General features: G+C 40.4%; 1 protein-coding gene across 2 annotated transcripts; it reads left to right on the top strand.

Annotated features, from left to right (window-relative positions):
- Positions 1-5,030: 5,030 nt before the first annotated feature.
- tmtc4 (transmembrane O-mannosyltransferase targeting cadherins 4) lies at positions 5,031-15,463 on the top strand. 2 transcript variants are annotated; one of them, XM_053328913.1, is made up of 19 exons: positions 5,031-5,276; positions 5,380-5,471; positions 5,598-5,801; positions 5,930-6,045; positions 6,423-6,639; positions 8,787-8,874; positions 9,052-9,152; positions 9,451-9,543; positions 10,027-10,188; positions 10,451-10,653; positions 10,983-11,157; positions 11,523-11,654; positions 11,794-11,873; positions 11,985-12,092; positions 12,224-12,365; positions 12,506-12,620; positions 14,610-14,722; positions 14,918-14,987; positions 15,196-15,463. In XM_053328913.1, the coding sequence occupies exons 3-19, from the start codon at positions 5,640-5,642 to the stop codon at positions 15,342-15,344; spliced, it is 2,226 nt and encodes a 741-aa protein (XP_053184888.1). In that variant the 5' UTR covers positions 5,031-5,276; positions 5,380-5,471; positions 5,598-5,639; the 3' UTR covers positions 15,345-15,463. The 2 variants fall into 2 exon arrangements, with proteins under 2 accessions (XP_053184888.1, XP_053184889.1); XM_053328914.1 differs by lacking the exons at positions 5,031-5,276; positions 5,380-5,471; positions 5,598-5,801; positions 5,930-6,045 and having other exon boundaries at positions 6,442-6,559.
- The last annotated feature ends 11,985 nt before the right edge of the window (positions 15,464-27,448 follow it).

Genomic DNA, 27,448 nt, shown 5'->3' with positions numbered 1-27,448 from the left:
CTCAGCTGTAGAGCGCACGTGAAGCCTAATGACAGGTTCCCACAGAAACTGAATTACAGATAATATTATCATTACAAGTGTATATTTAGATTGTAATCAGGGATATGACATTCATCACATGACAAGTCTCAATAAATTGATACTCATGTTTGAGACTCATGTTTCAGTTTTGATGTTCAGATTATAAACATCAGGATATGTCCTCAGAAAACCTTTGAAGGAACATTGATATATATATAACGTAGAGATAAGATATCTGTCACAAAAAAAAGAAAATGTTAATTTATTTTTGCTCACACTTATTCATTTCTAAAAACATTACTGATAGCAGCTAAACTGAAAAAAGGCAATAGAGAGACTGCAAGCTTTCATTTGACTAGAAATTGTTCTTTGAAATCCTTCAGTGGGCTTATTATATAAATGAATTTCCACCGTCTGCAAGAGCATGCTGTATTTTTTCAAGCTGCTGAACAGAAGGAAATGAGAGAGAGAGTTGAAGAGAAAATGAGCACCCTCCGCTGAGAAATATACACTCTGGTATACAGAGAAGCAACTGTTAAAAAGGATTTCTTGCTTTAAGTCTTTTGCATGTATATGTGTGTACATTATGTGTGAGTCACATGCTCATGTGTGTGTGTGGGGGTTTTGCCTGCTGCATATGTATGTGATTGACAAAAGGTGAGCAAATTAGCAGTTCTTACATGCAGGTTGGCAGGGGGAGCTTTAGAAGAGCCTTGAACATCAGCAGCTCCTGATGAAGAGCTTGGAAGTGCTTGAAACAGCGTTTGATTTTCCACGTGAAGTCCCCATGGCTCAGCTCAATCGTGTAGAGATTTGGATTCAGCACCTTTGAGGTGAACATTTCAAAAGGAGACAGTTCAGCTCCACCGCATCAATAGTCGCTTACAAGAACTTAGAGGAGATGAAACGCGTATAACGATACAGTACTGTCTTTAAGGATAAGTTTGGGGATGGTGATATTAAGAAACTTTTGATCAGAAAAGGTGAGGCTTACAGCTTTATCGAAATAATGACTGACGAGCACCTTTTAAAGAGGTTCAGACAGGGCGTGTGACAAGTGATAACTCAGTACCTGGTTTACAGTCAATTTTATCTCACTCACCTTTGTTGTAGATGTTTGTTCCACCTCTGAACCCAGACAAAAATAGGAACGTTTTTCAAGAACACTTTGGAGTCCAGTAACTTAAATAGAGGGAAGTTGTAAGAATTGGCTCTTGCCTCTAAAAAAAAAAGAAACAACTATGTTTTTTTTCCCAAGTGGAATAGGGAATAGGTTTTATCTTCCAACCTAGGTTTCCACAGACTTACTGTATGCCAATTGCAAATACACACTGCCGTCAATCGTCGTGTTCAAATAAGAGAATGAAGTTTTTGAGAAACATTAGTCTTGGACATATTTGTTCTATATACAGTATATATAGAGTCTGGTATTGGACTGACTACAGTATGTTTGACAGATTTGTGGTTTGCCCTCACAGCAATGTCCCATGGCAGTAGAGGTCTACTGTATGTCCAAGGCATCAGGGACATCATGTCTAGATCACAACAGAAAGGACTTATGACAGTTTGTGTGTGCTGCAGGGCATGGGTCTTCTTTCTGAGTCCACCATGTCCTTACTCCACACCTGGGAAACAGATCTACATACATGTACAGTAGGTGTCACTAACTGCTACCATCAAAGGCAAACCATTCATATAACCTCATCAAGTCAGTTTATCCCTGCCATTTTGGTGAATGATAAGCATGCGGCTAAATCTGAAGTTTTTATGTCAAATCATCTCTGCGATTCTTGTTTAAATTAATGTTTGTTATATGTGTACACTTTTTGAAAGTGCTCAATTTACTCCAAGCTGGAGAACATCTGTTGTCTTATAACTAGATCTAAAATGATCATTTAATGTAAAAAAAAACAATGTGGGAAATGATTGTCCTAGCTTAATAAACCAACACCAACAATATTGTCATCAACCTTCTGAATATGTTATTCTAGACTTGATGTCTATTGGGATTGATATTCGATGTTTATACTCTTCACAATGAAAACAATCTTCAAATTAACATGACATATTTTGTAAATTAAGTATGTCAATAATACACTCAAAAAAGGATATGTAAATGATTTGATGCATAGACTTTACTTACGAAAAATATGAAAAATAATAAAAATGCATTTTCTTCAGCTGAAATCAACGGTTGCTTGCTTCCTGAGAGGCTCGAAAGATAATTATTTTTCTGGCAACAAAAGTAGTTTCATCTATTTTTTGCCAGGGACGTAATCACTAAAAGAAAGTGAGATATTTCACCACAAAGCATGTATTGCAAATATAATAAAACACTTTTATTAATAAACAAGACTTTGGAGAATATCAGTGTATATCACCCACTGTGATCAGAGAAATGAAAACTGTGCCAACTGTGATTAACAGCTAATGATGAAAAACACATGCAGGCTGCATCGTTCATCTCAGGACATTGCGTGATGCTTAGCCATTTCTTCACTTTCACGCCATTTGACCCTGACCTTTCCTTTCTGCCGTGATTCTGTGTCAGACTGCACACAATCAATGTCTGTCACCTTCTGCGTGATCACAAAAACAGCGGACCCTTTGACAGGGTCTCCACTGGCAGCCCTGTCTCCCTGCATTTGGGCCACTAGATCTTCCATTGGTGGTGCTGGGACATCCTCCCTCATTATCTCTTCCACCCTGCTCCTCCACCCACGCCAGCCCACTGGAAGTGATGCTAATAACATGAATTCCAACTGACTGACATGGGTGAAGAACCTGGAGATGAAATCCATACTTCATGCATTTTGCATGTGGTGGTAATTAAGCAATATTGCAAGTCCTAAATGTTGCTTCCAAAGTATCCATGTTCTAGATGAGGAAGGAAACAATGTAATATCAAGGCCAGTAGCAAAAACTGGGTAAATTAAGAATGATGCGAACACATTTCTTTTTGCAGCCAGCTTGACTCTTCCATCCAAATCACGATGTGTCCATCAAACCATAAAGCTCCACCACCACCAAACTGGTAGTACCCATAACAATTCATTGATATTTGACTGTGAGGATACGAAAGAAGATGTTTTGAAGCACGGCCTTAATTATGTGTGCTTTCTTGCTGAATAAGTGTCTGCTTCTCTAACCAACCTTGAGACCCATTTTAAAGGTCTGAGAATGCGCCCTTGACAATCTTTCCCCCTCTCGTCGCCCTGGGCCCCATGGCTCTGGCCATTAGGGAGATTCCTTGTCTTCCCTAAGCAATGACAGGTGAAATGGAGCACAAAATCCCAAAGCCGGCCACGGGCCTCTCCACAACCTCGGTACCTCTAATTCTTAGAGACACTGGTCTTTCTGTTAATGTTTCTTTCTACAAACATATCTTATGACAGACAACAGATTACCAGTGTTGGAGATGACAGTCGTACAGTCTACGGCAGAGAAATACAGTATATTCATCATGATGTTTTTCCCTGCACCCACAGAGACAAACACACCATCCTACTACACAGAGACCATTTGTGTCCAAGCCAATGGAAGTTGAAGTTGGCGATGGTGAATAAGTTTGACATCTTCTGACATAGAAGGATAAGCTTGCTCATCAGTTACCTTATTTAATTGAGAATAATTAAATAGAAAATTAGCTTGAAATGATTTCTCTTCTCCACCCATCTTGTATAATTCATGTTATCATATTATATTCTGATACATGGTTCCTTGCTAATTCAAATCACCAACTCCAATAAACTAAAGAAATTTCATTGTCAATTAACAAAAGGATGAACATACTCACAGCTGCTGTCTGTTTCAAATAAGACAGGTGTCCCACATGCTTTAATTGAGCCAAGCATATCATGACTAATCACACCTTAGGCTTCTTTTTATTTCAAAAAACAACTTGTCTTATTTAATTAAGTGGAAAGACTAAAGATTGAAATAACTCCAGATGCCAAACACTAGTAGAAGTGATGCTGAACTATTAACAGATACAAACGAAATCAACATGTGACTTAAATACAGCACACACTAATGTTGCATATAGAAATACATGCTCCAAGCAGCTGTAAAGCTTCCATATGAGAACAAAGACAGGCCTATACTATAACCCAAACCTCAGGATTAATGTCAGCATATAAAACTTTTTAAAAATGCCTCCTTTGTGCCCCTATTTCCTCTCAATTTTAAACTTACATTTTAATACTTATTATGGTTGTTATGTATTGGATGCACTACTTTTTTTTATTACCTCACCTTTTTGTGTGCATACTGTGACTAGATTTTATTTAATGCAAAACTGATATACTGAAATCACTGAATAAACCACGTATGTGTGCATATATAGTGTAGACAAGCCTGATTATTTTGCACTGGTTTCTCATCTGATGCATCAGCTGTTCGGTTAAAATGGACAACAGGATGGACAATCAATGACAGGATTAGAACCCTAGCAAGAGGTCAAGCCAGCAAGAAGTAGATAAAAAGAGTGATTGAAAGGGGCTTGAGAAAGAAATCGACTTTAAAGCAAACTGTTGCACTGCTAAATGACATTATTCAACCTTTACAAAAAACATGAAAGTAGAAGAAAGGCTAAACTATTTCACCAGATGCATAAGATGCAATGGAAGGTAGCCATTGTATAGAGAAAGTATCAATACAAAGCATCATCAGGGGAAAAAAAACATATGCTTCTCTAACATTATCCAGAGGTAAATCACCATACAGCAGGAGCAGACTTTCCAAGCTTCGCATTTATGATTGAAAGCTGCAGCTAAACCCAGTCTGCATAATGAGCTCCAGATTTCCTGTTGAAGAAGAGAGCTTTTCACTTCAGCCAAATAACTGTCAGTCAGAACTTTTTTACTAACTGTAAGAGTAATAAACTTCTCGAGGTTAAACTGCATCATGTGTGTTTCTGTGTCTAACAGTATCCACACATTTGCACCACACAGCTTCTGCACCACTTACACACTATTCACCTATTGGCTGAAAATGATACGTCACAGTGACGCTAAACGGGAAGTGTCTGAGCCTGAACGTGGATATTTGTTTACAGCCGTCTGCACCTCGCTGGGCATGTCTCCTTCAGCGGAATACTCTTCATATTTATCTCAGAAATATTTAAAATAGATACCTATTTATGCCGATATAGCTGCTAGCGTGCGTCGGTTACGTTTATGCTTTAAAATAATGTGGATAGCATCCGCTAACAAGACATGCTAAAGTTATGCTTTATTAGCTTGCTAAATCCCAAGGTAACGTTACACCTTTACGTTGCAGCGTCATGTAACTGTCTGACAGACTCATTACACGTCTCCGTTATATAAGTATAAAGTGAATCAGCATGTGTGTGTGCAGGTACGACTTGTTGGCTCTTTCTGTTAGTTAACATTTACGTTTGCTAGCTAACCTGGCAGCTAGCTGGCACACAGACTGTGACCCCTCACAAGGTGTGTATGAAAAGATAAAGGTATGAATCCTCTCAGTGTTCAATGACCGTTATCAGGCAGCTATTAGTATTTATATAACATTTATTGCAAGTGACACAGCTTCACATCACTTTTCCTCCCCTGCAGGGACTAGATGATGATACAGAATGACCAAAGTCCCGATGCATTATGGCATTGTCTGAAGTTTATTGGGATCACCACATACCCCTGCCAAAGCTTCCTCCTGTCCAGGCCAAAGCCACTGTCGCCCTGGTGGCACTCCTGTGCTTCATAAACAGTTATGATGGGGAGTTTGTGTTTGATGACTCTGAAGCAATTGTCAACAACAAGGTAACTTTCCCCCACAGCAGTATCAATCCCACATGCACATAGCTGTATGGGGCTTATCTGTGTCATGGCGTGGTGTTCTGCACAGGTCAGTGTCGATGGCATTAGTCTCATTCTGCTTTCTGTTGCAGGACTTGAGACCAGAAACACCCCTGAACAACATCTGGACCAATGACTTCTGGGGAAGCAACCTGAGTAGCAATTCTAGTCACAAGTCCTACCGACCTCTCACTGTTTTTACCTTTAGGTTAGTACTCTTGTGTACTGTGTGAACCCACCCTCTGCTGTTATACCATAAATACAAAGAAAATGCTTGTTACTAATTTGCTTGCAGTTGTCTTTTAGTTAATCATTTAACACAGCACCAGTTTCAGTTACCTCACACTGGTAAAAAAGACCTAACTAAATTTACACCTAACATAGATGGCATTTCCTTCTCATAATATATTACAATATGTATTTGTGTGTTATTGCAAATGTGACAGGAACATCCAAAAGCCCTCATCAATTCACATTTGAATGCTTTAAAATAACTTATACTGCCCCTGTCACACACACCCACACACACACGTCTGCACCTACTTTACATTAAACCGTAGTTCTTTCCCTCTCTTGCTGCTGCAGGTTGAACTACCTACTGGCGGGAGGCCTGCACCCTGTTGGTTTCCATGTGTTGAACATCATCCTCCATGCTGTCATATCTGCCCTTATGATTGACGTGTTTGCTATACTGATTGGCGGACTGGCTTATGATGAGAAGAGTAAGATACTGAACTACGCTCCCAAGACCTCTCTGCTTGCTGCCCTCTTCTTTGCTGCACACCCTGTCCACACAGAAAGTGTAAGTCCACATCATTTTTTCATTTTTCACCTCTAACAAGTGCATCAAAATTCCTCAATGCTTGGCTCTCACTGTTGCATTAAAAAAAAACAAGCAGTGTTGAGTTAGTTAGGAATAATATGGTATGGTGGGAAATAGAACTCGGATAGTTTCCGATGGTCTTAGAAACTCTGTTGAGGCTCTTTCTTGTCTTGCAGCATAGTATGACAGAAGCTCACATTTTATGAGTAAATCACTGTTCCAAAGATAAACAATGTTGCTCCATAGATTTTTCCTCTGTCACACATCTCTTAGTCTCAGAGCTGCATTTCTAACGCTCTCTGCTTCCATCATTTGACATAAAGTAAGTAGCAAACCTGAGGTGTTGTTAAATGTAAAATCATAAAAAATTGGGGCTCACAATTGGATTGTGTTATGGCTGCAACGCAACCACTCAGTGTTTGTGATCCCACCAGATGCACTGCAGCACGCTTCAGAAGTGTCACAGTAGCGGCTCTCGGCTCAGCTTTGTTAAACATACGCACCTTGTCTATTTTTGACAGAAGCCGTTAAGGTGCACAGAGCTGATTGAGCTGGCCAGGAAGTCAGACATAGAACCAGCATAGAGCATCCAGTCAATTCTCAAAATGAAACACCCTGATAGTATATCACTACATCCACATTACATTATAACTGGGGGCACCAGGCCAGAAGACAACTGGTTAGAGGATATTTGTAACCATGGAAGTGGAAACACTTCCAAGATTTTATGACACAACTAGTGCCATGACTACCTGGCTTCCTCTCCAGGTAAAGGGGTGGATCTCTTCTGTCTGGTGCTGTCGGAACAAAACGCTCAGGTTCTGAAACACTCCTCGGTGGGGTATGATGTTGTGCGGAGGAGGGAATAAAACCTCCTCGCTGCCATGCCCAGTGGAATCAAAGCTGTGAATGAGACAACACAGCAGAAACAGATTATTTCATTGGAAAAGTGCTTAGAAGCTATGTAAACTGTCTCACAAGAAATGTGCACTCAGTCCCTCCACTTGTAAATCTCTGCTTAGTTCAAAATATTCTATGTTTATTTTTGGAGAGCTCAAACATGATTTCCATGTGAAAGTTCTGCCAAGACAACTAAATATTATTAAAAATGTAAGTGAGTGAATTGAACTTGTGAATAATGGCTCAATACATTTGCAGAAGAGCACAGTTAGCAGCAATGAATCTGAAAAAGCAAGAAAAACTTAAATGGAAACACTTCTTTTTACATCCAGCTCTTTTGACTTTGATATTTTAACAGTTTAACAGCTGCAATCTTTAAAGGCATATGAAATGGAAAAAAAACTGTCATTTAAATATTTATATCAGCCATTTTTCATTCCATAGCCTCATGCATCATTTGTGCCCAATTATTCTAGCTACCCTTTTTGCTTTGAACTTGGGCGGCATCAATTGCTGTTGTGGGCTTGTGCATCCTATTGAGACATCATACTTTATGTGATTTTGGGCTACAAATAAACTTTTCCTAACAAAACAAATCCCCTACCGTCGTGCATCATGGCATCTTGTCTCTCTAGTCCAGAGGTTTTAATACTAAACATGCAGTGGTTCCATGCCAAGAACAAAAGCCCTGTCTCAGCTGGGAACGCAGGACTAAGGTGTGTGTGGTAGCACGGCCTGACTATTAGCTGTGTTGGGATGCTTATTGACCTGCCAGCATATGTGTTTTTTTGCTGTAAAGCCTGGTTGGAAGGCAGCAATTCCCCCTCTCCATTCTCTTTAATCATGCAGGGCAAGAACTAGGTAAGACCTGGGGGGTGGGAGGCAGGCAGACTGTTGGCTTAGGCCTGCTGTATGTATCAAAGCAGGCAACCCCAGGATGCCAACCATACTGTACCCACACACTATATAGAACACACACCAACAGGCCACTCTGATAATGAGAGATTCTTCCTACCTCTGTTAATAAGCCTCGGGTTGCAACCCAATACACCATACAAAACAAAATGCAGTATGGGCGAGGTGATAAAGGATGCAATCATTTATGAAAGGATGCATGTAATAAGGCTGTTTCTTAATGTATATTTGGTCATTTAACTTGATTTTCTGCCTTACCTATCGTATTTTCTTCTCTTTCTTTTTTCCCCCTCCCTTTTCATCTCAATAAGGTGGCTGGTATAGTGGGTCGAGCAGACCTTTTGTGCGCCCTGTTCTTCCAGCTCTCTTTTCTCACCTACTGCAAAGCTTTCAACAGAGGTAGGTATCTAACAAATGATTGCTCTTGATATGCACTGTAAAACCATATTGTACAAAGTGCTGCCCGTATGAGCTGATAAATATCATGGAGCAAACATTGTGGAGCTGTTTGTCTTTCTTTAACGTGTCTTACATTTCCTGTCTATAACTGGCTTGGTCTTGGCTTTGTGTTCTCAGGGATTGACAGAGATGACAGGTTTTCTGTCCAGTGGGTTGTGGTCAGCCTCTTGCTGTGTGCTGCAGCGATGCTTTGTAAAGAACAAGGCATCACAGTCTTGGTACAAAGTCTTTTTTTTCTCTCTTTTTTTTTTGTAAAGACCATTTTGTAGTTAGTTACAGATTTCATCATATCCGGTTGTAACAATGTTGAAAGAGAGACCAATACCAAGAAATACCAATAGGTTCCCCTCTTTATAACACTTTATAAAGACATGGTAATTGATTTGATCTCTTACTTAAAAACCTATGTCTGATGTTTTCTCACATGTATGATTGGAGCTAAAAATCAATTTTATTGCTGACCTATATACATTTTAAATGCCATTTCTCCTTCGTTCTGTATGTATTTTCCTCCAGGGTGTGAATGCAGCCTTTGATGTCCTCCTGATCTGTAATGTTAATGTGTATGAACTCAGCCAGAGGCTACTCCTTAGGAAGAATCCACTCAATGTGAGTTACAGTTTATTTATCCCTACCCCCCTCTTCTCTGTCATAAATTATGTACTCCCTTGTATGATTAATGTCACATCATATACATTCAGGGTTCACACTGATGCTAGAAATCCTTGAAAAACGCTTGAATTTTAATGTGGGATTTCCAAGGTCTTAAAAGTGTTAGGATTTAGAATAAAGCGCTTGAACTTGCGCTTGAACTTTCACTTGAACTTTGATGGTAAATCGCTGGGTCAGTGACATATTTTAAAACTTGAAATTTGCTTTTAATTTGCCCCCCTGCTTTTTTGTATTTATCACAGCTGGAAAATGCTGGAAAAACTTGAAAATGCACCTTGAAAAATGCTTGAAAAGTGCTTACATTTGAAAAGGAGTAAGAACCGTGTACATTGTCTCTCTAAAGCAAGATGAACTTGAGATCACTGTGCCTTTAAAACAGGGCTTGAAACAGGCACAGATTACTTTTTTTTTCTCTGACAGGTAAGTGAGATGTTGCGATCGGGACTGCTTACACGATTGACTCTCATGGGTCTTGGAGGACTCTCAATGCTCTATGCACGCTGGAGGATCATGGGAACAGGACCGCCAGCATTCACTGAAGTAGACAACCCTGCCTCTTTCGCAGAAAATTTATTTCTCAGGGTGAGTGAGATTCATTCAAGATACATCATTTGATCACACACTTGAAATTATTTGTATTTCTTGAAACATTAGAAATATATGTTAGGATCTATGCAATAATGAATTGACTTAGATGAAACATATTTAATTTGTTCATAAATCCAATGAAGTATCTAATATTATGTTTGACCGTAGTCCTTTAATTCTGAATTTGACATGCTTTTCCTCATCTCTCCCCACTGTCTCTTATTCTGCACCCTTCCTGTTCCCCTTTGATTGGCAGATACTGAACTATAATTACTACTACTCTCTGAATGCCTGGCTGCTGCTGTGTCCCTGGTGGCTGTGTTTTGATTGGTCCATGGGCTGTGTGCCTCTCATTAAGTCAGCCACTGATTGGAGGATGGTGTGGCTGCTGCTGCTCTGGTGTGTCCTGATAGGCTTGATAAGCCAAGCCTTATGCTCACAGGACAGCCAGAGAAGGAGGTAAGCGAGCGGAGCCATCTCGCACTCGCAGTAGATGAGATGAAGTACATGTTGGCCTCTCAAGACTTACACTTGATTATAAAAATTGTATCATATCCACTGCAGTGTGACCAGAGCACCACGTCTCGATTGCTTTTAGAGAATTTTTAAAATTCGCTTTGGCTCAGAGACAGTTAGTGTGTGGTTCGTTTTAAGAGTTAAGGCATTTGGAGTGGTTTATTGAGACTACCTTTTTTTTGCCAAATTTTCTTTTCCATACACTGTCACACAGCCATTTATGTAGTCATGCACAGTATTTGATTATAGTCCTTTTTCCTTCTCCCTGCCAGGACGTTGACCTTAGGTCTGGTGCTGCTGGTCGTCCCTTTCCTGCCAGCCTGTAACATATTTTTCAGGGTGGGTTTCGTTATTGCTGAGAGAGTTCTCTACCTGTCCTCGTCTGGCTACTGCCTACTGCTGGCGTACTCGGTGGGACACTGCTGCTGCTGTTGGACCAAATACAGGGTAAGGGTGGGCTGATACTAAAAAGATCACAACAAAATAAAAGCTACCACATGGTGATGAAGAGCCCTCGGTTTCTAGCGAAGATTCAACCAAACGACCTTTCCTGTCCCAGTTAAAAACCCTTTTATTTGACCACCTGTTTATGTAGCTTTGAAGATTCAGTAACTCAGTGATTCAGTGTAGGGACAGACATGAGAGATGACTAATGACTCACCTATAAAGGGATGATAACCGCAGGTGGTGGCCACGTACTACATGGATACATTTGCAGTCACAGCAACTGTGAGTCACAGAATTTATTTTTAAGCTCCAGGGTTATAAGGACTCATGTTTTTTTTGTTTTTTTTCCTTCTTCCATGTTCCAGAAGCTGCTGTGTGCGTCTGTGCTTACACTTTTGTGTGTATATGTAGCTCGCTGTGCTCTCCGCAGTCACCAGTGGCGGTCGGAGCAAAGCCTCTTTACCAGTGCCCTGACTGTCTGTCCACTCAATGCCAAGGTACAGATCCATGTTGTGTGTTTGTTTGTCTGCCTGACTCTACAGGGTATATCAAGACCTTTTCTTAGCATGTGGAAATAAATGTCGCCATACACTTCAAGTCACACTCTGATGACTAATGTGTTGATGACTTCCTCAGGTCCATTATAACGTTGGAAAGAATCTGGCTGATAGAGGGAACACTTCTGCTGCCATCACATATTACAGAGAGGCAGTCAGGTACGTCTCCTCACAAGCACTTACAATCCAATCAGCTACTTGCTAGTTGGGTAATGTGTAAGAGAGGGCTGAGTTGTGTTAACTGCATTTTGCAACTGCTGTGGCTTTCAGGCTACATCCTACCTATGTCCACGCCATGAACAACCTGGGGAACATCCTGAAGGAAAGGAATGAACTGATTGAGGCAGAACAGCTCTTATCCAAAGCAGTTTCTATTCAGTATGTGGTTCAGTATTAAAGAATACAGCACTCACTACATCCAAATGGCAATTTCATTTCACTGGTTCCAGCACTGTGAATGACTTGAAAAAGCTCTTATTGATAGTGTTGCATTTTTTAAATCTCTCCAGGCCTGATTTTGCTGCTGCTTGGATGAATCTGGGTATAGTGCAAAACAGCCTGCAGAAGTTTGAGGAAGCAGAGCAGAGCTACTGGAACGCCATCCGCTTCCGGAAAAAGTACCCAGACTGCTACTATAACCTGGGACGCTTGGTGAGAGTCTATGGTGTAAATATTGTGTGACAGTTGGTGTCTTTGAAAAATCAAGGGGTGATATAAAAAACTACATATTACTGATAATTTTATAGTGTATTTACAACGCAACATTTTTTTGATTTTGCTTTTGTTTTTAGTATGCTGACCAGCACAGATACGTGGATGCCCTGAACGCCTGGAGGAATGCAACAGTGCTAAAACCTGAGCACAGCCTGGCTTGGAACAACATGGTCATTCTACTGGACAACACTGGTATAGAAAAAGAAGAGTGCACACACAGAAAACTACTACACTACGCACTAGATAACAACTCGTTTAAAGATCATCTCTACTAGGCCTGTCACAATAGCTACATTATATTGTGCAAGTAAGAGCCCAACAAAAATAGTTACCGTGGCAGGCCTACCCTCTGCACATATTGCAAACCTGAAGTTACTCAGCTTTGAATGATCATTTCTGTCTGATATTTTCTAGCTAGAAATTATTTAAAACAGCATCTTCTTCTTCTCCCTTTATTGAAAAATCTATGAATATGCAAATATTGTTCATTTCATTTAACTGTTGAACAAGTCTTTAAGGTTCCACATCATGTAACTGTAAATTGCATACTGGATCACAGTTGGCCTCCTGACTAGTTGTGATGTCACAAATCATTCTCAATGCTGGATTTAAAGGGATAGTTCTGATTTTTTTTGAAGTGAGGTTGTATGAGGTCAAAAATAGGTTTTGCTGCTGGCCTTGTCCACAGCAGTACATTGCTTAGCTTCCATGCCTATTTGCTTCTCCAAACTGGGGGCAGTAGGTAATACATTGACTATGAATAGGTATCTCATACAACCTCACTTCAAAAAATCTGAACCATCCCTTTACCTCAGATTTAAGGTGAGCACACAGAAACATTCCTCCTTCAGCAGAGTTACAGTCAAACTCCTTACATACGTCATTCAGCACAGTGAAACTAAAAAATCCAGCTGAAGGAACAAGAAGAAAACACATTTTTGAGAGGAGGGGAACTTAAATGTTTTTTGTCATGCTGCTAAAGGTTCCTTTACATCTGAAATTTTTATTGTTGTTCTGGTAATCAGAATAAATAAGAATACAAATAATAGATAATAATATTTATCCATTTGTGAATTTATGTGTCTTTCAAAGAGCTCTCTGTTCTGTGTGCAGCTTGTCCCAGCATTAACAGCCAAGAAATACAGCGTTGTTATTTTGGAAAGGCAGGAAATCTAAATGGCCAACAAGATTAGACCGGAAGAGCAGGAATCAGCAATGCTTGAAATTTATGTATTAAAGCTTTGTGTTCTGAGTTTTGAAGGCACTCTTCCCTGCCGTGTGGAGAATGCTCTGATTTCCAAACGCTCGAGCCGTTTTGTCAGAAGCCGCTCCCGCGGGGGCGGAGTCTCCCAGGAGGGCACTGGAACTGTCCAATCAGGGCCCAGTATGTTCCTGATCAAACGTGGGCAAGCACAGCCAGAACAGCGCCCCCTCAGAGTCCCCCCACCGCATTTGTTCCCCAAATCTGACAGAAATAATTCTACCCCTCTCCCCAGCTCCCCACCAAACAAAAAAAAGGAGAAGAGAAGAACAATGGGTGTCATTTTCAAATAGCAAGGAATTGGGAATATTCTTTTCTCTTTGGTATTCACTCCCCCTTTTGTTTTGATCATTATACAAACAAAAGGCAGAATCAGGGTAGATTCAGGCAGATAGGCACAGACACCATCTCATATGTAGTCACATGTTGGCAAGCTGTGAGTGAAGGACACAGGCCATGACTCAGAACATGACTGTCAGTGTCTGTCTGACTGTCTCTCTCTCCCTCTGTCTCTCTCTTTTTCTCCATCTTTGGCCAGACATCAGACGGGTCTGTGACAGAGATCAATAACCCAGTGGGCCTTGTGTTCAACCTTAATTAGGAGACTAAACCGCTCCTCCATGTGTGGAGAGGAAAAACTCTGCTCTAGACACTGCTGACAAATAAAGCAGACAATCAGATTCTCCGTATACCAGCTGTTATTACAGTTATATCTCATTATTTATGTTTGTGTTTTATGTGCTGCACTCCTTTTGATCTTTAACACACATTCTTAGTAGCATATGCACTGACTACAGTGTTGTGTAGCTCATACTAAAAATACCATTTGAGCATGCGTCACAGGCTTTATTTGTGGTGTGTGTGCATCACTAAATATGAATGTCTAACATTTTTTGGTACTTGTCTGCTCTGTCTTCGAGGTAACCTGGGTCAAGCGGAGCTGATCGGCCGGGAAGCTTTGAAGCTCCTCCCTAGCGACCACACTATCATGTTTTCATTGGCTAATGTCCTGGGGAAATTACAGAAATATAAGGTCAGTCAGTGCATCATAAACATTTCAGTTCAGATTATTACTTTTCATGCATGTTGATGTTTTTAGTCCTAAAAAGTCCTCCATGCCTGTTATAAGTCAACAGTGCTAAATTTCTTTGACCAGCTAAGATTATTCATTGTGTTTTGTTTTGTTTACTTGTCTTTTTTTCCTGTTGGTTTTGTTTTTTTTGCTCAGGAGTCAGAGGGCTTCTTCCTTCACGCTCTTCGGATCAACCCAAATGGTGCTAGTTGCCATGGCAATTTAGGTAAGGCTACCGCAACTTGGGCTGTACCACATATTTTATACTGAGTAGAAGAGAGATTCTAAGCAATAAAAAAAAAAAAACTCAAAAAGAACATAATTGTGCGCTCTATAATATTGTGCAACCTATATGACCTGTATTGAACACACTAAATGAATAGAGCTGAAATTGTTGCTGCTTCTCAGCTTGAAGAGTGTCTGTTTTTTCTCAGCTGTGCTGTATCATCGCTGGGGAAAGCTAGAGCTGGCAAAGAAACACTATGAGCTGTCTCTAAAGTTAGACCCCGAGGCTCCAGGGACCAGAGACAACTACAACATGCTGCGACGCAAACTGGACCAGCTTAAACTGCACACACCCTGAGGGAGCCCACCAGGATCCTTGCCTACCATGAACCACATTTCTCCATTGTTCCAATTGATATTATTTTATCACACTAATTGCAGCTTTGTACCATTTGGAAATAAAAACCATGATTTGTGTATGTGGCTCTAGTTTTGATCTTTGAAAGGAAAAACATCTACTGTGTAAAAAAGAAGAGGAAATCTAAAGGGAAAAGCAATGTTAGACAGCTGCACTTTCTCATTTTGTAGCTTTAACTATTACAGAGCTTTTCATGTATGAGACTGCTTGTGCATCATTTGATTTCATGGGTCTGAGTTGTATCAGGGGCAGGTGTGCTGGATGCCTGTTCTGGTTACATGGTCGTCTGCACTGTGCTGTTTTGTTGCCCTGTCTGAAGGCCATGTGGAACTGATACTTGGTGAACCCCATCCTCTTTTCATCTCTGACCCTATGTTGTGTCAGCTGGACAGAACACCAAGCATGTGTGGATCCAGAGAATCTTTTGTAAAATTTATTTGGATTGGCAGTCTCTCAAGAGTCCCAAATGTTCCTATACTCAAAATCTGTGATGCTTTGGATCAAGAGCACAAGTCTGCACACGGTCGTACCATAGTCTTTACTCAAGCAAGAAAAACACAGCTCACTGATTGTCCATGAGGGGAATTAGCTGGTAAGTGTTGGCCACTGGTGGGCTGATGTGGTTACTGTTTGTTTTTTAATACCCATGTCTTTGTTCCTGAATGGGATGGCACTCCCCCTTTGCCTCTCCTGGAGCCTCTGTAGTTAATGGGAGAAAGGTGTTTGTCCTGGCAAGTTTTTCTGAAGTGTCCATGAGGAGACAAGGGGTCAGCTGAGACAGGAAACCCATAGCCGGTGCTGTATGAAAACAGCTCTATAGCACAGAGCCTTCAAAGGGAGATGGGGATGATCTCCCCGGGGACTAAGCATGCACACACACACACACACACACAGGCCAGCTCCTCTTGAAGAACGCTGCTGAGGGAAAAGGTGACCCCAGTGTGAAACATCAGTCAACAAATGTGCACGGGAGGTCAAAGTTCAACACACTTCTATTTTTTCACCTGCTTCCTACAGCTTGCAGGAAACTTTTGAAGCTCTGGCAGGCTGGTATGGTTTTGCTTTAGGGGCCGCTAAGTTTGTTTACACATACAGTACAATACACCAGTTGTTGCTTTGATGCTTGGAAGATGTTACTGATATTCTCATCGGGGGGTGCCACAGCACACACGACCAGCGATGTCCTCTGTATATGACCTCCTAAATATGCAACTAATATCACATGATGAAATTTCCTTGTTACTCAACTCTGTTTTTTATTTTTGCTGCTTTGATGTAAAGAGTCAGTGGTAGATATATCTGAAACCACAACAAATAGCCCATATACACAACATGCTCTAAAGTATTGTTTAGTTGAAGATTAAACCTGTTTCAACAAGAACCATGTAAAGGTCAGTGTGGTGAAAGGGCTTCATGCTATGGAGCGAATGCAGACAGAATAAGATCAAAAAGATTTGGATAGTGACATTCAAGACTGAAAGCTTTTCCCTTGTATTATTATTTTTCGTCATGCAGTGCAACATGCAGTGCTGCCGATGTACGGTTGGCTACGAAACCATCAGCTATTCGCTTTATGTACTTATGGATCCCTTCTTTAGCTTCTGTGTGATCCTTTCTTTCAGTGCCCGCAGCTGACTGTCTAGCTGCACAACTGTGCTGGCACATCAGTGGGGGAGCCCACTTTTATCATAATCATTCTTTGAATACCTTTCATTATCATAAAATATGTTAGTATTAAAGGGATGGATTCACCGGCCCGCCAACATCTTCATTATCCATTCTGACTGACAAAAACCTGCTGTCCTAGGGAGTGACATTAATAAAAGATGGGATACTACAGCTGTAAGAAGTCCTCTCCTTGTTCTCTGGGTTTTCACTGTGTACCTTTTACCTGCTTGGATTGTCCATCACAATCATATAATGAAATCAGCTCCCAGGTGGGGTTCTTTATTATATTCTATTAATCACACTGATAGGTTTTGATCATTGTAATCAATGGGTTTGGTGATGACTGATTGTTAGCAGCTAAAAACGCTTGTAAACCTGTAATACTAAATTCAAAAAGGCATTTTGTTTTGATTGCCACAAAACTTGTTATTAAAAAAAACAAAACACCCATTGTCGTTCTTTTGTTACAGCGGCATATTCAACAGCAGAACAAGAGGCAGGGGAGCACTAATTTGAACCCACTGTGGGTGTTTTGGAACAGCAGGTGTGCTATTTTGCATCTGATAAGCACCAACAGCCAACTCCCAACAAAGTAAAGAAACACAAGGCTTATCAAAACGGCTTTATTGAAATATCATTAAATGAAGAAGCAGTGGGAATACATGCGGTGGTCACCCTGAAATTGAATGACTGGCATTGCAAGAACATGGCCTTTTGACGCCCATCGGGATGGAAGGCAAATACTGTACTGTGTCTAACATGTTGTAATTTTATTGTTATTGTGGTAGGCCTGTTTGGTGAAAGACTGGAGGCTGGCATGCAGCTTGAAGCATGCACACACACACACGCACACACATATACACACAGTCACATACATATCGTACATCTGTAAGAGTGGCTTTGACAGAGTTCTCATCAATGTGACAGGATGTGATCAAGGGCAGTCCTGTGATGTGTCCGCTGGGCCTCTGTAGGGCCCACACTGTCCCTCCCTCCCACTCCCCCCCAACCACAACAATCCTAATGGGCTCTGATAGGCACCTCCATCTTGCCTGTCTAATTGATGTAAATACTGCGCATTTGAACCCGCAGTCCTTCCCACCATCTCAGCCTGCCCCTCCCTGTGTCTTATAACAGTAGGGGTCAGAGGTTAGGCTGACTGAGTGATCATTAGAATGGCAGTCCTTATTAGAGGAGCAGCTTGTCTGACACCCCATCCGCATCCCAGAGAGGGACCCACCCTGTCCGTCTCATCTAGATCATATTACATGACACGACCTCAGTACAGATACAACCAGTGCACTACAACACGGTAGGCCACTAGGGCACGGTGGCATTTTCGGAGGGGTCCCCTCGCCTGTCACAGCGCTTCCCTGACACCACTCTGTCCGTCTGGCTTGGATGCACTCTGTCATTTTAAGGAGGGCTACTGTCAGTGGTTATTGGGACCGTCGTGTCTACATGCCTTGGCATTTTCAGTGGTGTTCTCTGTAAGGGAGCATCCAGCCACCCTCTTGAGAGTCCGTGATGTCGCGGCCAATGATTAATAGTCAGAGATGGGCTATAAAACGTCCAGTGTGGCCAGATGCTAGCCAGGGCTTTGCTGAACTGATATAATGGACATAGTCTGCCAATTTGGCTCCCTTACAAAGCCTGGAAGTTCCCCAAGATTGATTCTGTTTCCATGTAGCGGTACCCTGGGGGCTGAATGTTGAGGATGCACTCTTGTGAAAAATGTTGTGGTGTATTAGCTTCAGCTGAGAAAAGCACAATGAATGATCATGTATATAACAAAATGGCAAATTTACTCACTGACATTTGCATGCAACAGTGAAAACTTAAGGCAATTTATGATCATTTTATCATTTCTTAAGTCAAGGAAAGGCTCTTTGGCTTTCCTTGACTTAGGGGGGGCTGGGATAATTTGCAGCAGGAGTCCTCTGAGGCTGTTTTGCAAAACAAAACGAAGCAGCTAGACCCTTATTGAAAAATATAGTGCAGTGAGACGGAAATTTATTAACTGGCACCAGTTAATGTGTGCATTATTCATTTCTGGCGAGCATGAAAAATGATCTAAAGAGGTTTGAAATTGCAGACGCGCAGGCTGACTGCACAGAGGCTGGGCTTGCTGGTTCGTTTCATCCTCTTGCAGGGGTGTTTGGGCAGAGAGGTGGAGGGCTGGAGGGACACAGGGATGGAGGATGGAGGGGAGGAGTGTGAGCCCCTTTCTGGACAGTAGGGCTTTCCAGTAACAGCTGTGCTTCTCTCACGAGGGGGCGGCAGCAGCACTGGGAGAGAGGCTGCTTGGGACAGATGGACCAGCCCAGCACCACCTCCCCTCTCACCTCCCACCACCGCTTCTCTTATTAAAAATACATCTCTACCACTATTAGTGTGTGTAGTTGAGTGTATGTACATGTACACTCCTTGTTGGTAAATGAGTGTAAAAGAGACAGAGAAGGCCCGTCATCTGTTTTACTAACTGTATTTAAAGTTGTAGATGTATGTGGGTACAGTACCAAAGAATGTGATCCCTGCAGTGAGTTTAGGGCAAAACATTTTTCTTGTCATTTTCTTTCTATGCTTATTTTCTCTTCTGTTGTCCTCTTGCTTTTGAACCCGTCTCATCCTGCCGTTCACTCTGACTTTCTTCTTCTCCTTCTTCTCTCCACCAATGCTACAGTAGGAGGTGGTGGGCAGGAGTCGGTGCCAGTGGCATATGGCTTTCCACTGTGCTAAACATTCATACAAAAGACAGGCCCATCAGTCATGGCTGTGGCCGGATGAGGGGAGAGAGCAGGCCTCTGATGAATGGTGTTTAGGACTTACCTGCTGTTAAAACATTACCTCCCAAACACCAGCTCCCTGAAGCACACACAACATTAAGAACTGTATAATATCATGAAATACGACCCTTGTGTGCACACATCATGTACGCCAGGTTATAGCAAATAATAAATATGCTTTTTAAACCCCTTGCAAAGAACCCCAGGTCAGGCCTTCATAGACCAATTAATGCAGAGCATCTGCTGTATAGGGGGAGCATGCTAAAGAACTTCCGAGCCATTTCCTGCTTGCTCCAATAGCTCTCATTGCTAGAGTAAGCATGGAATGGGTCTCCTCGATTAGACCAAATTAATCCATTCTTCAGGGATTCTTTTTCTGGTTCTATGGTGAAACCAGCACGCCTTTGTTCTTCCTTGAGCCCCGGTGTTTTTTCTGCCAAATTTAACAGAAGGCTCGGAGGGTAACAGGGGTCCAACCCAATATCACCTTCTGGAGCAGAGCAACTAGCAGAGAAAGACAATCAGCCTGAACCCTGCTGTCTCCAGCACAAAGTGAAAAGACTCTAATTGGGCTTTTTTACGCTGCATTTTCCTGCAGGATTGCTGGATCATGAAAAAGCAATTAAACCTCAGAGCTGCAATTCATTCATTCTCATTTTTATCCTTTCATTGGAGAGAGACAAATTTGAAATCACTTATCTGAGTCAAGATTTATGCTTTTTGTGATTTTTCTTTTTTAAATGTGAGAGGGACCAGCTGTCGGATTAAAGAATCACTCATTAAGACAAATGGAAATATAGCAGGATTACAAGGAAATGAAGGTTTTTCAGTAAATTATAGAGGTACCTGTGTAAATTCAAAGGAGATCTTTAAACTGCACCCATTTCTTACAAAATGCCTCTAAATTCTGATAGGACTGTAGTTCTCAGTGTTACATCTAGAGGCAGTGCTGCCTACAAAACAGTGACCTCAGGACTGCAGTGAAAAAAAGCCTCAAGATGCAGGCTTGGGAAAGTATTGCTTTTATTCTGTCAGTAAAAGGGAAAATGTTCAGGTCAGAGGTCAAAGATAAAACATCAAAGCATGTCATATGGATTTTATGAAAGTACAACCTCTCTCTAAAAGCATTTATTTTTCATTTCTGGTAGTCATGTTGTGTGAGTGAATGAGACATTTCTGCAGTTGAACGTCAGCTATAGTACAAGACATGCAGTAAATATGTGAAATAGTGTATGTCATTAGTGCATCATGATCACAGATTTTACAGGTTGAAAAAGCACAAATTGAAACCTAAAATGAATTAGAATTTAGATAACAGACTGCATTGCTTATATGGACAAATGCATTACTTATTTGAAGACAAATTGACTTGTAGTAGGATATAATAGAATTTTTTTCCCTTCAAAAGAACATAATTACCCCACACAAAATATTTCCTAAAAACTTTATTAGTAAATATTTTGTAGCAGCTATCATGTTTCATAATCCAGGGAAGTCTTAATTAAAGTTACACTGTGTGTGTTTTAATTGCTAAAACAAGTAAAAATGTGGAGTGCATTCTGCTCGCCAGAAGAACAATGAAACCTCATTTATTAGGGGCAAGTTGGCTTTTTCGGAATCTGTTGGAAATTCAAACTAAAACAGACAGCATCAAGTAAAGTAAATGACTCCATTGCAAATATTTATTACAAAATATGTAGTCCGTATTAATTTCAATCTTTATAGAGCATTTCAAAAAGACTAAAAAAACAAACAAACAAGGCTTGCAGTTTAAAATCTAAAAGTAGAAAATAAAAAATAAATAATAAATAAATTATGAAAAAGAGGTAAATTAAAATATGATTAATGTGATGTGCCATTTTAGAGTTATTAAATTAAATCATACATATGTCATACATATTTATTAGTATGCATACTAATAAATACACCTCAATAACGTACCTCATTTTCCTAAGAACATAGATTTTTTTCTTTTTTTCTTTGCCTTTGCAGACATATTTTGCTTCCTGATCATTTAAAAATCTTCAGTAACAACTCATAATTAGAGACACACAAGATAAATACCCACCATTTGCCCCTTTTCAATCCAAACATTGTTAACCAAGCGCTTAACTATCTCATAACTCCAAATGTTCCAGTCCGCAGACTCCATACATTGTAAATTAGGTCTGTTAATGTACTCTACTCCGCTCCCAGACACAGAGAGGGACACTGGCGGGTGTAACCAAACACACACACACACACACACACACACACACACACACACACACACACACACACACACACACACACACACATTCACTCACACAGAGACTATGCTGTAGGGTTGGCTTTGCATGCACTTTTGTTTTCCCACCATGCACAAAGTGATCAACTATCACACCCCAGACGGTGAGATGTCAACATGAAATACCTTCATTTGCATCAGCTTTAAAAACTGCCTGACTTCTTGTTATGCCAGCGACCCACCAGTGTCTCCATAAAATTCACTTTAGCCACGGGGGTCCTGAGACCTTGCTAAATACTGCCCCAATACTGCTGTCAACAGTCCGTCAATCACATGACAAATCCTTGTGATTAAACAGAGCTTCACTGGCTGCTTCACAATGGACGTGAATCAACCGAATTAAGTCTGGATGTGTCAGCACAGCAGAATTATGTCATTCTTCTGTCTGTTCCATTATTTTAAAGACATTTCCAAAAAGTGGGCACAATTAATATAATGGAATGTGTATAACAAACTTTGTCAGTGTCAGTGCAGTAATTTACATATTTGTTAATATTTTTGTGTCTACTTTTCTGACAGAAATACAGAATTGAATATTTAAATTGTTGTAAATGTACCGTTTTATGGCACCAGGTTGTTTTGTGAATATAATCAAGTAAACACATAGATACAATACATTCATTTGTTGTTCATTCGGTGGTGTTTGGACCAAATCAAAATTGTGCAATAACTTTTAATAAATCAGTAGATACATTTTTTCTTGACAGCAGGTTTATTTCAAAATTCTTCAAGAAGTACATGTTTTACAGTTGATGTAATAAGTTACAAGCAAAGTGTGGCACTAAATCATTATTTAAAGAATCATTGAGATACATCATACAAATCAAGTTGCCTTACTAAGAGCATCTAAGCAGCCTGGAAAAGCCTCAGACAGACAGCTTGAATAAAAGGCGGCTCAAAAGACAGGCTGTGGTAAGATAAGAGGCAACATCTAATCTGACTCGGATAGCTGATACAGCCCTGCCACATCTAAATCCTGGAGGTTTGGTCTGAAGAGGAAGGATTTAACTTAAACCCTTTTCAACGTGCTAAATGTGTTTTTGTAATTAAACCCATACAATTAACACTGACAAGCACAGGTCAAAGAGAGCACAGCTCCCCTGTTCAAACGAAACCTCCGCAAGTGAAAAGGGACAGAGAAAAGAGGACAAGAGAAAGAGAGATGAAGAGGGAAAGACAGAGGGAGAGAGCACATGCTGCCCTGCCGCACCACACAAAGTTACAAAAGCTGCTCCAGTGAGAAAGAGAGCGAGAGCGAGAGAGAGAGACAGAGAGAGAAAGAAAGCAGGGAATGAATGAAGGGTGAAGTGGGGAGAAGAGTGAGAGAGGTACCTCCATTGAAGCCGTATGGATTTCAGCATTCGGGCTATATAGTGGTCTGCAAGTTAACCTCCAGACCACAGTGTTTATTCTGGGACTGTGTTCCAGATCTGGGGGGATATCTAGTTCCCTGACATCAAAGACATGGAGCTGTTGGAGCAAAGCTTTTAGCTGCTCCTTAAAACCCAACATTAAGTGAATTGGAGCAGCTGTGGCAATGTGTGACAATATTTTTACTATAAATACAGCTCCACATGGCCAGGGGGGTAATGGATTACCAACTGCAGGATAACTGGAGTTTTACCACAAAAACAAATTGTAATGGGACAACAAGAAAAACTAAATCCTGATGCATTATATGAGAAATTAAAAAAATAATGCACAATGACATACAGGTGGAAAAAAAATCAGGAATGATTGTAACTTTTAAAATAATTAATAATAAAGACTGAAAAGATTAAAACATGTGAAAGTTATAAATGTAAATTATTATAATGGTGTTGTATAAATGACCAACCTTTTCAGTAGGCAAAGTAATTCTGAAGTACCTCAAATACTGTGTTTCTGATTTGAGCGATTCATCCACTGGATTAGTCACTTTTTACAGGTCAATAAAAGTATGGTAAAAGTATATTTTCAAGTTCTATACAGTCAACATTACACTGAGGTTTAATTCAGAAAGATTTCTTTGTTCTTTTACACATAGGTCAGCTTTAGTTAATGATAATTCTGCTTGTCAGTTACACTTCTATATCTCTATATTCACCTCTAATATTTAATGAGATTCTGTGAAGTTTAAAAATGACTCATTTTGTGTATGTCCATTAAAATTAAAAATTAAATCAAGTTAGTTGTTTTGAAAATACAATTTTAATAAGAACCTAAAGCCATTTTCAACCTGCAGTCATTTATCTGTTTATTTCTTTGTCATATTAAATATTCTGTTGAGGTTGTCTGGCAGCTTTGAAGACCAGCAATTGAATTAATATAATTTTGAATCGCATCAATAAGATGTAAAATGTATTTTATGTTGGCCTTTATTGACTTTAAAAGAGTGTTTTATGCTTTTAGCAATTTCTTCTTTTAGCATTTTCCCTGTGCAACATAAAATAACTGATTCAGGTAATTTTAAGCAAAGCTGTCTACAGCTTTTAAAGAGCATGCAGTTAAAACTCTGCCCAGCCAGCCATGAAATCATAATGGATCTCATTCAGAGGCCACTATGATGGTCCACTCATTATTGTGGAGCCATTGAAAACATTTGTACTTCTGTAGCTTGCAGCACCACATTAAAGGACTTAATAGAGTGAAGTGAGGCCTGCCAACTGAAAAATGAAAGAAAATCTTCTGTCAACATTTCCATTGACTTTATTATCTAAATACAATTATAGTTCACTACTGCTCTTTGTTTAATCCCTAAATGTTTTAACCAATCTGTCACATTTCAAATTAATATATTATGCAGTGTCAGTCACAATACAGGACTTCATCTTTTTTTCATCCATGTAATCACAATTACACAGCTAAAATATGATCTGTTAAAGTAGAAAATATGGCATCAATATATAATGTAATAAACCTAAGTAAACTTTTAAAATTGCATATTTCAAATTACAAATTTTAACTGAAAGAGCTATTTAAGTTTTTTCTTTCTTTTTTATCGCTGAGGAAAATGGATTGTTCACTGTTTGTATAAGGGTCATGAGGGAGCCTGTGCACTACTCCTCCCTGCACAAACAGCTAGAAGAGCTGCTCCGCTGCCATGATCTTAGTGGGTTCTTAGCGTGTGACCCATGTCACGGGCCTCACGGCCTGATGGACACAGCTGTCTTGCCGCAGGCAAAAAGGAGCAAGGAGGGATAGTGGGAAAAGATACAAACAGGAAAAAGGAGAAAGAGAGAGAGAGAGAGAGAACAGGCGGGCAAAACATTGTGTGTGTATTTGGCTGTGTTGTTGATTGTCCTCTGGCACTTTCTGGGGCATGTGCCCACTCAGCGTGGCATCCCGCTTATTCAGCACCCCACACCGACCCACCAACAACTACACACCACGGACAGCACACCAACAAGCAAAGTACAGTCACACAAACATTTTTAACACAAAAGGAAGCAGCACCTCTCATGTTGCTGACCATCATGCCACATAGAGCAGACAGACTCACAAACATAGGTGCAGAACCTGAACACCACACAGTAACATGATCAAACGTAGCTGGGGAAGTTTCTGGACGCCATAAAGGGAGGCAAATATCTCATGGGACATCTTGTACAAAACAATGGAATCATCACAGACTCTACAGGACTTCCCTGAGATTTCCTGAATTTTACATTGCATGGTGCAGACATCAATACATACTTTACACACTTACACAGCAGATATTAACTGGACTGGACACATTTTATTTGACAGTACTAAAACATGTTTTGTTCTGGAAAGGAGAAAAATGACACACGTGTCTGTGTATTTATTATGTTTGAATTTAGAATTGAGCAATATGACAAAAATCACTATCAAAATACAAATTTGAATATTAGTTTGATATGGATATATATCATGATATGGCACATACATGCAAAATCACATAACATTTATCAAATTGATGTTCTATGGATTAAACAGTTTTTTTTAAGGTTTTCTTTTGTGATCAAGTCTTCATAATGTGGCTCCACAGAAAGACTTTAAATCATAATATTGAATTATTGCCCAGATCTGGTTGTCAGTCTGTAGAGTCTAATATAATGTCCTAGCTAGACTAAATGGCTGGCTCCTTGGTGAGGCCCTGTTTGTGGTGGACAGGGCCTCACTGAGTCAGCCAGGGCTGGGCAGGGATGGAGAGGCACAGAGCGCATGTTAGGAACAGAGGAAAGAGCCACTCTGACTGGAGGAGAGCCACATGTGCCGGGCCGCCGAGAGAGACTCCGACACTGTTCACGCTGTCAACATGCTGACATATACATACGCAAACATTTGTGTGGAGGTACAGACACACACACAGACACACACCAGTGCACAGACACACTGCAGGGCCAAGCCAATTAACACCCTGCCACAGCACAGATCATATTCTGAGCAGTAGTGGAACAGGAGGGCATATGTGGATAATCATACATGCAAATTAGATGAACAAGAAAGGCATCTAAATTCTGGCAACAACTCAGGACAACACCTCAAAGTAAAGCCCTGAGTCAACTATCAAAAATATATATTTCTGCATTAGAGATTTGCATAATTTCATAACCTCACTGATAACATTTACTCAAGATTTATGTGTACAGAGCACATTTAGAAAACAACTTGACAGAAAAAAGTAGACAAAGAGTATTGAAGACACTTGGTTAAAGTTCAGCATCACTCACCTACGCAGGCAGTGTCCTGTGAATAGTTTGTTAGTTTTCCCTGTGAAATAAAGACAGTTTAACAGTGGCAGTGATGTGTAGATTTTTCATTTTTTGTGTTATAGTGCTGCCAATGAAGACACAGATTTCATCTTAATTTAAGTTAGAAATTTAAAAGATGGGGCACTTAGGGTCTCTGGGCAAAATAGTACCTTTCCCTGAAGTTTGGCTGCCATACCAGAAGATGGCAACATACCTCTGGCTCAGACACTAGCCTGCCTCCCTGCTCTTTTACTTATTTATGCATTCACATGTTCACCTAGTGCTTCATTTACTTATTTATTTATTTATTCATTCATTTACTTGTGCTGCAATACAAACATCATAAGTCTTGGAGAGAGGAGCAGGTAAATATAGTGAATAATTCACTAGGTTCCTGACTTGGCTACTGGTGGTTAGGCAAGATAAAAGAAAGACACACACATCCCTAAGGCTGAGTGTGTGGTGTACATGCATGTGTGTATGCACATGTGTGTGTCTTTGTGTATATTCATACCCTGTAGGTTAATGGAGATGGGTTGCTGATACACAGACAGAATAGTACCTGCAGCACACATCTTTTAACATTCTTGGCGATGAAACACAGTT

The sequence above is a fragment of the Scomber japonicus genome, chromosome 11, assembly GCF_027409825.1.
Source record: "Scomber japonicus isolate fScoJap1 chromosome 11, fScoJap1.pri, whole genome shotgun sequence".
Classification (NCBI taxonomy): domain Eukaryota; kingdom Metazoa; phylum Chordata; class Actinopteri; order Scombriformes; family Scombridae; genus Scomber; species Scomber japonicus.
Note: the sequence above shows the minus strand (reverse complement) of the source record. Positions and strands in the feature narration are given on the sequence as shown.

Excerpts from the sequence above, each read along its gene's own strand:
- tmtc4 (XM_053328913.1), top strand. The coding sequence starts at position 5,640 with ATGGCATTGTCTGAAGTTTATTGGGATCACCACATACCCCTGCCAAAG. Across the intron at positions 10,654-10,982 it reads CAGGACAGCCAGAGAAGGAG|GACGTTGACCTTAGGTCTGG; the intron begins GTAAGCGAGCGG and ends TCTCCCTGCCAG. Across the intron at positions 11,655-11,793 it reads TCTGTCCACTCAATGCCAAG|GTCCATTATAACGTTGGAAA; the intron begins GTACAGATCCAT and ends TGACTTCCTCAG.